Genomic DNA, 13,251 nt, shown 5'->3' on the forward strand with positions numbered 1-13,251 from the left:
CGCTGTAGAATCAAATTAAAAATCAAATGTTTGTAAACAAAGAGTAGATCACTCTAAATAACATTTACAATGATAATTTCCAAAAGGTCCTTGCTTGATAAAATTCTAGAATAAATATACGAATGATATTTTTTGTTTCTTTTAAAAGAAAGCATCTATCTGTCAGCTCAGATAAGTTCTACCCCCCTGTTTCTATCATGTTGACAATCTCGTCTGTTCAAAACGAAGCCTTCCAAAATAGAAGGAGTCGCGACTCCAGAGCAAATTAAAAGATCAAAAACAATTTTCTATCACACAATAGTTGGCTGTACGCTGTTGTGTCAGGAGTTAATGTGGTCCGAGGTTTATCTGGCCTAATGGCTTCTGCAATTTTGTCTGGCTGATATTAAAAGCATTTTTTTTTCGTCTGATCGAAGAAGCTCACATTTGTAAAAATATATATTTAAAAAAAAATAAAAACTTCCTGATGTCAGAGTGAACTATACAAAGAACATTTATTCTAGTTTTCAACACTTTATGGAAACAATAAAGTCGCTAGGGCTTCTATATGGCCCGGGAGGTGATAGTTCAACTTTAGTAAAAGAACAAGTTTTGTAAAAGTGCGTCTATAAATTCGGCCTCACCTCGGATTGCCTTATGACAAACTTAGAATTAAATGAACCCTAGCGAGAAGTTTTGAATGAGCTCTCTCATGGAGGGAGTCTAATGATCCGTCATATGTATGAGACGCTCCTTCTAAAATGAAGATTTGTAGATCAACAATCTACGTCTTAGCTCAAATCTCCCACAGGATGGTAGGATACAAGGGCGTAGACAGGATTTTTTTCTCCACCCCCTCCCGCCGTATATACATATGTATATGTGTTTAATTGTGTTTATGTTTGTGACTGTTTGTGTACGTAATTAATCTTTATTGCATTATGAGTCTTCATTCTTTCATTTATTGTACCCTAGAAATACGTTTTTCCTGGAATTACGCTCATGGAATTTGATGACTATTGTTTTATTTAGATTTTATACCGAAAAGGGAAGTTTTATCGTCAAATCCATCTGTTGGGGTGGGGGGGGCGGGTTAAACTAAAAAAATCTGTGGAGTTTTTTTTTTTAAAACAGACTTAAAACCCCTTTAGCTATGCTCATAGAATTTTGAGACTGTAGTTTGCTTTTAATTTTATATTGCAGAAGTGGCTTTTAGCTTATTGCTGGGGTTTTAAATTAAAGCCCTTTGGAAAAGGGGGGGGGGCGGTTTAAGCACAAAATCCCTCGTGACTGTTGTATGCTTTAATCTTATATTGAAGAGGGATTTTTAAACAAAATTTTGGAGTGGGGTTTTAAACTCGAAATTCTCCTTGGCTACGCTCATGGAATTAAGTGACTGTTGTTAGCATTTTTTGTTTTATAGAAGAGGGGGGTGTTATCCTCAAAACCCACAATGGCTTCGCTGGGGCTAGGGATGGTTTAACATTAAAATCTCATCTAAAATAAACACAATTAAAGCAAAATATCAGTCACCCCACCCCTGGCAACGCCAGGGTTTGAACTCGGAAGAATCGTGACAACAGCCCGAAACGCATAACGCTGGCCTTAATTTGTGAATCGCTTATTAATTGCATATGATTCTGTCAACTACCTTGAAAACAATATTATACATATATGTAATGAACTTCGTTTAATTTTAAAAGATATTTTTTTGAATAATACTTTAGGAATTAGGAAGCAGAATGATTCATTTTGTTATGTTTTGTTTCAGTAACTTTTAACAAAATTATGTGACCTACTTTCCGATGTAGAAAAACTGTAACCTAAAACGGTGACCTATAAATGTGTTCTATTTTTAAAATGACGGATTATTTGACTCCTTCGCCGAGAGATTTCACAGATACGATATTTCAGTTTCACTCCACGTCCAAACTCTCATTGGAGTCCGGCTCCAAAATCTCAGTGGAGTCCCCGAGCCCGATCTCGCCCCTAGTGACACACCACTACGGAAGCTCCTCCCTACCCAACGGCGTGGCTCGGCTCAAAAACACGAACATGATCAACAACAACAATAACAACAACAACAACGTCCTGGGCGCCGGCGGGGCGCACCACAACAGCACCAGCAGCCAGCGCAGCAGCCACAGCAGCGGCGAGAGCAGCCTGAGCAGCAGCAGCAGCGGAGCCTCCAGCGTGAACAGCGTGTTCTACAAGGCTAAGACGACGTCGGTCAGTTCCGCCGGAAACGAATACGTCCGAGAGCCGCTGAAGGTGGTCTGCAACGGAAGTGTGAGCTCATACGGCGGCTCGAACCGATTATACCCGAACGGGGCGAACCCAAACGTCGACTCCTCGTGTACTTCTTTAAAATCAAAGCTCGTGTCGGAGGAAGTGACGTACACGATAAACGATGAGATGGACGACTCCTCGAACCAGGTGGTGTTCCTCCCCCCTCCCCCGACGGACATAGACTCGGATAACGACAGCGTCGGGGGCTGCGACGTGGGCGGGGCGTGCTCCCCTCGACACCACGACTGGAGGAGCTCTCGGGACCTCAGCAAGTCGCCGACCTCCAGGGGAATCAACCACGGCAACAGCAGGTGTCTCTGCTGCATGTTGCTGGTGTTCGTGCTGTCGACGGCGGGGCTGACAGCGGTGCTCGTCCTCATGTATCTGGGAAAACTGCAGCTGGCGCCCCTGCCCAGTGTCCACAGCTACAACGAGGAGGGGCGGGCAAGGCTTGGAGAAGGTGCTTTAATCAGAGAGGTAAGTTATTAAAAACTGTTTTTTTTGTTGTTGTTGTTGTTGCTTTTTTTTTTTAAATTGCTTTTATCTGGCGCCTGTTTCATGTTTATAGCATGTTCAGTACTCCATGGTCCAATGTCTTGTTGATCCGGATCTGGGCATCACCTGGGAGTAGATTTCCGTTCAGCCTTGAGGCCCTCAGCAAACACAACTCTGCTCGAATCGTGATTTGAACTACAGCCCTGTTATTAGGTGGCCAAGCCTTAGCCAAGAGGCTTAGGCCTCTCAGTGTTATATAAAAGATCTCTATTATAAATCTCATAACATCTTTTGTAAGTTGTGTAATCTAATTTAAATTCACAACTACGAGAAATTTAGAATGTAATAATTTTTTTAGCACGATCAATTTTAAACCTTTTTTTTTTTGGGGGGGGGGGGGATTTATTTTTGGCTTATGTCCTTTTTTTTTCTTCACATTTAATATTGCAGGTTTTTTTTTTAAATATCTGCTGAAATATAGTCTATAATAACAACTGCGGATTTTAAAAATATTAACTGACCACTGGAGCAATAAAATATATCTATTATTACATATGTCTAGAATATGTCTTGAAGAATACTTGTTTAAATAGTCAAACTTTATCACTATTTTTGGGTCCAAAATATTTTTTTTTCGAAACAATCCTTATAACTATTTTATCTTTTTACCAAAAATTTCTGGGTCCATATAAAAGGACATAAATTTTACAAATTGTTAATAATAATAAGAAGAATTATTATTTTTATTTTTATTATCCATTCTTTTTATGTTTTACAAAGTATGGTACTTCTAGAATAAACATAAACAATACATTCAGGTAATCAGAGAGAGAACAATAACAATTACATAGTAAATATATTTCATACTATTTTATAAATCAGTCATAATCAGCGGGGGAAAAAACAAATATATATATAAAATATTTACATCTGATTTCTGGAACTTTTATGTATTATAGACTTCGTTAAAAGTTGTTTTTTATTTTTAGAGTTTTGTATAAGATGGTTAAATTTTTCACATTCAAGACTGAACATTGTCACATCCAACATCAAGTACAATATTTATGTTATAAACAGGAAACAAAACTGTCTGTTCAATAGTCCAGCGTTTAAATGAAAAATTCGCTTTGCGACCCACTAGATATAATGTTCTTATTGAATTGAGTTAAATTGAGATTAAAGTTAAGTTGCAGTGTTTCACGAGGATATGCAGACCCAGCCGTGATCGAATAATAGATAATAGAACTGAAATTTCTAGATCGATCCAATGGTGTGTCTGTTGTATTCTCTCCATATATATCTGTGTGTATGTGGTTGTGTTTGGTTTTAATATTGTTATTGTCATAGTAGTATACTGTCATTGTAGTCAAACTGAATCGCTCAATAAAATAATCTTATTTTATCTTTAATGAATAAAACAATGTTCGCCCTGCTTTGTACAACCTAAAAATAAACGATAAAATGCGCTTTAAAGTCAGATCCTGGCTATGGTTCTATAGGTTACACACGAGATGCAGATTTTTCTTCTGAAATTTTTTTCAGATTTTTTCTTATTCTAAACAGTAGAGCTTGCAAGCGGGAACGGTTCGAACCCTGGTACATATTGACAACAGTCCGAAACGCAGTCGTCCCTTAGCTGCAGATGTATAAAGTTATCCTAGCAAAATTATTTAAAAAAAAAAACTAATTGATGTTCGTTAGAAAATTATATTCTGTTTGTAATTTGTTGAACGATTTGTAATTAATACGTTTTACAAAATGATTGTATTCTTAAGAAAAAAAATAGTTTGGAGTTTCTCAATGTACATCTTACATTAGTTACAATTCAAATTATCTAAATAAATGTTAAGAATATATAATCTCTTTTGTATTGTACATTGCAGCTGGTCAGACAGGCACATCGCGACACGAATACCCTTTTAAGTAGAAACACATTTATTCCCTCAAAAAAAAAAAAAACAACGACAACAAAACAACAACACAAAACAAATAAAAACAAAAGCTTCAAAAAGTTACAGAAAAGTAAACAGCTCACGTCTGCTTCTTTAGAAAAAATCACGCGCTGTACAGCGATAGCGTTTTCCATTGGCTGGACGTTTTCTGGTGCCAGGGAATTCATTTCGTCGGCGTAATTTACCTGAACGCTGTGTACTGGACCAAACAATGACGTAACAAAACATGAAGACGAAAAGAAAAGAGAAATGGTTCAGAAATGAACACTTTGCAGACGAAGATTTTCTGGGATTTCGTCTTTCTAGCTTTATGAATTTCTATTGTAGCTAAACAGTCTGGATTCTTTTCACTCTAAATTTAACCTGTCATTAAGCAGAGGAAACTTGGTTAGGCAACAGTTTCTAGAATTGTTTTTATTCACTCTTTCCTCTCCCCCCCCCCTCCAAAAAAAAAAAACATTATAAAAGACAAAGTTGTTTTCTATTCTCTCCACTTTTCTGCTACGAATTTCTTTCTCATTCCTTCCATTTTTCCAGCATATTTTCTTTCTAAAGAGGCAACAGACTCAGCGGGAGGGGGGACTGCTTAGAACGAAGATAATTCGGATTTAAAAATGTTGATACAATTTCAGATCGATTTCTTCCTTCCAATTTCTTTTTGTTCGATTAAACTTTGAGCAACTTTATAAAGGAAAAAAAAAGAAATAGCTTCTTAGATAAAATCGTTGGATATTGTTGACATATACATGTTATCAGCTACTTTGTACTTTGGTTACAGACAGAATAGTACAAAGTAATACTTGTCGTTTAACTAAATTGATATTGATAAAATGGGCAGTTACAGGCAATAGTTTTATTGCTAGTATAAACTTTGATATAACTACAAATATTTACTTGCAATCATTCAGACTAGTTGAACTTTTTTTTAGTGATCCATTTAGCTCTCATATACATATTAATATCTAAGTGTGCACTTTTTGTCAGACAAAGTAAAGTAATTAAACATGACTTTCCTTGTATACAATCTTTCTTGTACACAATCTCTCTAATGGTGCAATCCCACTTCTGGTTAAACATCTCTCTCTAGCTTGTGCACATCCCTGTGTTGTTCGCATCTATGTCCTTGTTCTAATTCTTTACCTTGTAAACATTCTACTCATTGTAAACACTCTCCATGTAGACATTCCTCTCCTTGTAAACATTTCTCTTCTTGTAAACATTCCTCTCCTTGTAAACATTCCTCTCTTTGTAAACATTCCTCTCTTTGTAATCATTCCTCTCTTTGTAAACATTTCTCTCCTTGTAAACATTCCTCTCTTTGTAAACATTCCTCTCCTTGTACACATTCCTCTCTTTGTAAACATTCCTCTCTTTGTAAACATTTCTCTCCTTGTAAACATTCCTCTCTTTGTAAACATTCCTCTCCTTGTACACATTCCTCTCCTTGTAATCATTCCTCTCCTTGTAAACATTCCTCTCTTTGTAAACATTCCATTCTTTGTAAACATTCCTCTCTTTGTAAACATTCCATTCTTTGTAAACATTCCTCTCTTTGTAAACATATCCCTCTTCATGTACACATGCCTCTCATGCCTTTATGTGTACACAGCCCTTCCATTTCCAGAAAGAGACAGTGTCTCCAGCACAAGGCAGACGTGAACAGATATCTCACTCGTTTCCGTTTTATGAAAAATATCAACAAATTAAATCAAGATTGGCGTATCGAGCCGGTCACAAATGTTACATCCACCGGCTCACTCGGAAACCCATCTTGCGCCCTAAACTTCTTTTAAGCTTACACCCCCCCACCCAACTCTCCCATTTTTTTAGCACCCCATAGCACCCCTTCCCACGGTACGAAATTTTTATTTCCTCATATTTCTCTTCTCGCTTCGTGGACAGGAGCAGAGCAACATTGATTTGTGACAAATTGCAATTTTTCACTTGGAAAAAAAAAAAAGGGGGAGAAATAACTGCAACTCCTCTATGTCAGTTTTCTAGCACCCCCGCGCCCTGCTGCCCAGGAGCCACCCCCTCCCTTCTATTAGTTTTGCACCAAGGGGCTCTCCAACGTGTTGGATGTTGTCTCTCGCGTCACTTCTTCGGCCCGAATAGGATTTTCGCTTTTTTTTTTTTCTTTCCGGGTTACGGTGATGGAATACAACAAATAGCCATTTTCCATATTTGTTCATTTCTTTCCGGACCTGGCTGTGTGTCGGTCCTTGGGTCTTCCATCTGAGACTTTTCACACGGCTGTTTTCACTTGGCTCCGAGAGCCACTGATCATACGTCATTGCTCATCGATGATACGTCATCGCCCATCCGTCAATGTCGTCTATATGTCTACTCACGCAAAAAAAAAAGAGCATGTGTATGTGTGTGCGTCTGTTTTTAATGTGTCGGAATATGTGTGTGTGTATATGAGAGTTTGTGTATATATGATGTGTATATTTTTTAGAATGCTTTAGAATGCCTTGATTTCGCATATGTTTATTTATTTTTCTGAAAGTATATATCCTGCAATTGGACCTTTGGTCAGACTGGACTTGTCCGGCAGCCAGTATAGGAGACGGACACTTCAAGATAACACCTACGACTATCTGTTGTTCACAGCCGTCTCAGACTTCTGTGTCAATGTGGACCTCATTTAGTGTAAAGAGTGGGATAGGCCTGCGTGAGCCAATTATCCCTTTAAAAATACGAAGCGCAGGCTAAAGGCAGTACAGAATAGACTGTCGAAAGGAGACTCTAAATCGACCACTGGAGGACAATTTTTATGTCTGCGTTACAATAATAAGGCTTGTCTTCGAGTCCGAAGATTAGTGAGGAATACAGTATTTCCCGTGGCTGAGCAGTCCCAGCTGTGACCTACATATTTTGCCACATCCAGGGCATTAAGTAATAACCATTGTCCTCAGGTGTCGATTTAGATTTTTTTTTCGCCGTCTGCGTTTGTCCTCGGCAGCAGATTTTCTTTTCTTTTCAAATTTGTATCCCGCGGCCTTCGTGAGTGACCTCCAGCTGTTTCGTTCTGAGGCCGCATGCAACCAGATGCTCTCTTCTATGTCAGCCAAGGAAAGTTGACGCCTAAGCTGGTCTTTGAAGCGTTTCCGTGGGGCGCCTCTGTTATGTCGACCAGCTTTTAGCTCACCAGAATAAGACTGACTTTGGCATACGTTTGTCTCCCATACGGGATACGTGCCCTGACCAGCGCAACTGTCGGACCAAAAGAAGTCCCTCTATACTGTCCATACCGGCATTCGCAAGGACATCGCTGTTTGTAGTGTATGTCTGCGTTATATGTGGCAAAATATGTAGGTTGCAGATGGGGCTGCGTATCTACTTGAAATACTGCACTCCTCATCAATTGGACTCGAAGACAAGCCTAATAGATGTGCTTATATATGTCTGTATATATGTGTATGTATATTGATGTATGCGTTTGTTTGTAATAGATCTTGTGGATGTTGCAGAGGATCCCTAGCCGACGTTAGACCACTTTTAAATCTAAACATCCCCTTTCAAAACTTTTATTATGCTTAGTTGTCAGAACGAGGTCAAAGTATAAATAAAATGAAAGCTTTTCATTGGTCAGAAGTATTGAGATTTGGCACGCGCACATTAAGTTAAGAAAAAAAAATACGGTTTGGAGATTAAACTCTTTTACTCGTTTTGTGCAGTAACAAAGTAAAATAAAAACCTATTGTTATATTATTCTTCCAACTCTTCTCTGCCTGTAACTATTTCTGTTTATGTATGTTAAAAACTAAACTTGCGTATCATCAGTTCATCGTGGAGTGGGACGAAGGATTGTAGACTAAACAAGATCTGAAGACAATTTAAAATTCGATATGAGAAATAACTCATCTTTTGTTAATTACAGATTTAAGCTCTGACAAAGAGTTGAATACATGTAAGATTTGAACACTCTCACTATGTATGAGCAATTACAGACTGTAATTTCTTCTGTTTTTTTCCCCACTCTCATGTGTTGTCATGTCTAGTGTCTCTTGAAAGTTTGATGACGAGTGTTGAACTGGTTGTGTGTGTTGTTCACAATATGAATAACCAATATGAATTTCCTATTTGTCTTCATGGACATTTTTTTTTTGGAGTAAATTATACTTTTCAATAAATATTTTTTTTTGGTGCTTAGGACAACAAATGTTTACAATTGTAAAAGGGTTACCTCCTGATCGCGTCACACGGTTTCAAAATCATTGTTTCTTTTTTTTTTTTACTTTCAATGATATTTTTTGAATGCAGTATGATTTTAAGAATAAAAATTGAAGCTTAAAGATCGAAGATTGAAAATTTAAAAATTAAGAAATAGAAGATTAAAGATAGAGGATTAAAATTAAAGATTAAAAATTAAACGTTAAAGATAGAAGATTAAAGTTTATATATAGAATATAAAAGATTAAAGATTATAATAGATTATTACAAATTAAAGGTTAAAGGTTGAAGATCAAAGATTAAAAAAAAATTATTGGTGGTGTCATATTGAAGATAGAAGATTAAAGATTTAAACTTATCATAGAAATTTTTGTTTCTTTATTAAAGGTAGCTTTGAATGTGTCGTTTTCTTGTGAAATTAAAGATTTATCAGCATGCTTCAATTGTGCTAAAACAATTTGCCTAGCTTATATCCGAAGTCAGCAATTACTTCTTATTATTAAATGCAATTCAATACAACCATATTTAAGATAGTCTGCCATAAACGGTTGTCTGAGCGCAAGCCACTGGTCGCTTCGTTCCATCTCAACTGTAGACAAATCAACAAGCCAAACAATAGACTCACTTTTCAATGGAAGCCAAACTCAAGAAGATTGTTGAATGCAGCGAGGTGAATGTCGTGTGAGGGCTAGGCCACAGAGAGGGGGGCAGATCGATTCAGCCCACAATTGACTTATCTAACACCAGTGCTTAAGACTTAAAACGAACAGGGACGACACACACAGAAGAGAGACACACCCACACAAGACAAACGGGACACACACGAGAAAGTGCTAGAACATGGGTTCTCACTCGTCACGCGAAATGTAGTGTGACATTTGTATTTGTCTCATTGTATTAGCGTGAGTTTAGTTAGCAGATCAAGAGCGTTGACAACAGGAGGCTGTACAAACAATGCACTGGTGGACAAATAATGCTTTCACGCGCCTTGCAGGAGAGATTATTCTTGCAGGAGAGATTATTCTTGCAGGAGAGATTATGTTTTACTCACTTTGGTTCTTAGACGTGTGTGTGTGGGGAGGGGGGAGGTATATGTAGCTTTCATTGTTTCGCTAGCTTTTTCGTTTAAAAGCGTTTTGATTCTTTATTATAAGTTTTAAAATCATACTCATTTAAGGCTGGCTTCAGTAAAAAACTAAAAAGACGTTGGGACAATCCTAGAGAGCATTTCTTTTTTAGGCTAAATTTACTATTTTGGAGAGATATTCTTGCCATTGTAAGTGCTGGAAAAGCATTTTTTCGTTTGGCTTGATTTTTAAAGTTGGCTGAGAGTCAATCCGGAGGAAAAATCAGGAGCTGGAGATCCTTGGACAGCTTGCAATACTCAGTGTCTGTCAGAAGATGGTATCTGTCTTTCTCTTGTACACATGCGTGAAAAGGGTGAAACTACTGTTTGGGCGACAATGTTTTGACCATAGCTAATGCTCTCGGCATTCATGTCATTTCTATAAGATGAATTATATTTGTCCTACGACTAAATGCAGCCAGCAATTTGTACGATATGATTTGCTATTATTTCTCTGTTGGAGTTTTGTTTAAGTTTTGAATGCACCTTACATGAGGCACTGTTCCAACTTCTTGGTTTGGGTACAGCCCGTACGTGCCTGTATAGAGAATGTGTAATATTTAAATACCAGTCGACCGGCAGGCCAACCTTAGGCCACTGCAACCTATGCGACCGCAGTGGGCCCAGCACATTTTTAGGACCCGCGTTAATTTTAGGTGTATAAATTATTAAATCTTTCCATTGTGTCCAAACTCTTGAGCGTGCTCTGTCGCTTCGATAGTTACTACAGAGTAGATTACCCCCCCCCCTTTTTTTTTTTAACGTGAGTTAGAAATAAAAACAAAAAGAGTGATATTGCAACAGTCCTGCCCTGCTATTTTGTGACCTAGGTGTTCTCGCCCCTCCCCTCTTGTTTTCTCGTGGACTAAACGCAGAGTGGTCTTTCCTTTACTCCTTACTACTCGTTTAAACTGTTGAGGGAAGAAGAGAAATATATATATAGATAGATATTTCTTTCAAAATGTTCCATCCAGTACTTACAATAACTAGCAAACCAATCGATCCAACTTTTTGAATGCCGGTCTTTCGTAGTGGTCTTTCAGTTTCTGCGTGACTGGAATAAATGAAATCTTTTAGTTCACGTCTTACTGAAAAAAAAATAGAACACAAGGTTCGCCTCGAAGTTATGTGCCCAATATTCGTCTGTGTCAACATAGGTTTTGTCTACAGCAGGGGTTCTCAACCTGTGCGTCGCGACCCCCTTAGGGGTCGATTGACGATTTGCCAGGGGTCGCCTAAGACCATCGAAAATATGGATGGTTTATGTCTATTCTTCTATTACTGTGTGGATGGGATCGCCGCAGAGGGGATTGTAAAAAGGGGTCGCCGAGCTTAAAAGGTTGAGAACCGCTGGTCTACAGGCTCTGAAAAGAAACAGTAATAAGTAATATAATTTTTAAAATTTTGTAATTCAAATAAAATCTGATCAGATCGTCATTGAACAGAAAAACTTTGGCCAGTATGGGGATCGAGCCCATGACATTCGCATTATTAGTGAAGCACTTTATAGACTTCTTTGTTGCTTCTGGAATTTCTGAACTTCCACCCACCCAACATCTTCTTTCCAACTTGTGGAGCCCATGAAGAGAGTGTATGCTGATCGTGATGCTGATACATCTAGTAGGAATCGAAGAAAAAAGAAACTAGTCAAAAATGCATTCTCTTATAGATAGTTTCTAAAAGTTTCTGAATGTTCTTCTGGATATGTATCCTACTTTTAATTTTGCTAAAAGATCACCTCAAAGACGCCATCTTTCCCCATATGCTCGAAAAAGAGATGGAACAGAGTGGAATGAGCATGCTGCAAGAAGACCGTAGATCACTGAGTATTCAGTTGTAGCAGAGAGAAGTTCAATTCAATCCTACTAATACTTGGGCCACAACGTCGTTTCATAGGAACTGAAGTACTAACCAAGTTCAGTACTGAGGGAAGCGCTAAACCCCCTCCACACCTATCTTACACCGCCGCCGGCGCTGCTCACAAAATGACTCCCCCTCCCCTTTATAAATACTATTAATGTCCATCTTGAAGACGTTCAGAGGCGTGCAGCTAAAGAAAGATAACAAAGTAAACCAACGTAGCAGACCCCCCTCCCAATCCCCCGACTGACCCATGTCCGAGTGTGTTCTGTGTTATTGACTCGTAAAGCAGGAGCCTGGGAAATTTCGTTGAAGAATTTCCATAACCTCGTTAGTGCGTCAGGGTAGCTGCCCATACTCTTTGTTTGTTTCGTGACAGAAAGTGGACATAGAAATGGTCACTGTTGGATGAAAGACGTGACTTCAAATATGTTGGACTTCTTTTGACACACTTACATAGGCGGCGATTTATCTTTTTTGAACTTCTTGTCCTGAAGAGTTTCTGCTATTTTTATGCTGTGTACCTCTCTGATTTCACGTAATATACATCTCTGCTTTATGCTATGTACGTTTCGGCCTGCCTGTCCTCTGGTCTTACAAACGACCTGTCCATCAGTGAACTCAATCTTCAACTCACTTCTCATGTCTGTCTGTCTGTCACACATTTTGTGCACGTTATTTCTCCTAATTTACAGTCTCAGGTCAAGTATAAACTTTGCACTATTAGTCATTCCCCACTTTTTTCTTTTTATAGTATTCTTTATTTTCCTTGTTTAACCAATGAACACTGCAATGTCTGCAGCAACGCTCCTCTACCTGCCCCTCCATCCATTTTGTTTTGTTTTTAGTATGCTTACAAATTGTAGGTCTATCTACTTGACCAATTCCCTTGTATCCACCGTTAGGGCACCACTCATGATCTGTCGATCAATTCTTTTCATTCGTCTATCTTTTGCCATGATTAGAATCTCTTTAAATGATACACTGTTACCTTCACATAGCTTTCTGTCTGCCACCCTTTCATTTTCCTGGGTACGGTTCCCTGCAGGAAGGTCTTTGCGAGCCCTGCGAACCTAATGATAGGGCCATACAGTGTTTTTATTTTTTTGCAAAGCTTATAGTGGTCAGAAGGTTATTTGTATATTGTTAATATTTTTTACTTTGACTGCCCTTGTAGCGTTTATGCTTTGTGATAGCATTAAAACAAAATAAAATTGTTAAATTGTATTGTCATCTTGGAGCCCAATTTTCACTGTGATCCTATTTCGGGCTTTCTCAGTTGCGGTCTTTATAAGTGATACCAAGGATCCTTTTATACCATCTCGATTTCATGTATAAATCTTCAGAGCTTGAAAGGTCTTGATGATTAAACAA

The 13,251-nt window shown here is 38.2% G+C and overlaps 1 protein-coding gene across 2 annotated transcripts in view; it reads left to right on the plus strand.

Moving 5' to 3' along the window:
• The window catches only part of LOC106064536 (neprilysin-11-like), a 155,326-nt gene that overhangs the window by 6,194 nt on the left and 135,881 nt on the right, over positions 1-13,251 (plus strand). For both annotated transcript variants that reach the window (XM_056021487.1, XM_056021488.1), the window contains exon 2: positions 1,751-2,745. In XM_056021487.1, the coding sequence (XP_055877462.1) occupies positions 1,822-2,745 (924 nt within the window). In that variant the 5' untranslated portion in view covers positions 1,751-1,821. The remainder of the gene's footprint in view (positions 1-1,750; positions 2,746-13,251) is intronic.

Source organism: Biomphalaria glabrata, chromosome 2, assembly GCF_947242115.1.
Source record: "Biomphalaria glabrata chromosome 2, xgBioGlab47.1, whole genome shotgun sequence".
In the NCBI taxonomy this organism is placed as follows: Eukaryota; Metazoa; Mollusca; class Gastropoda; family Planorbidae; genus Biomphalaria; species Biomphalaria glabrata.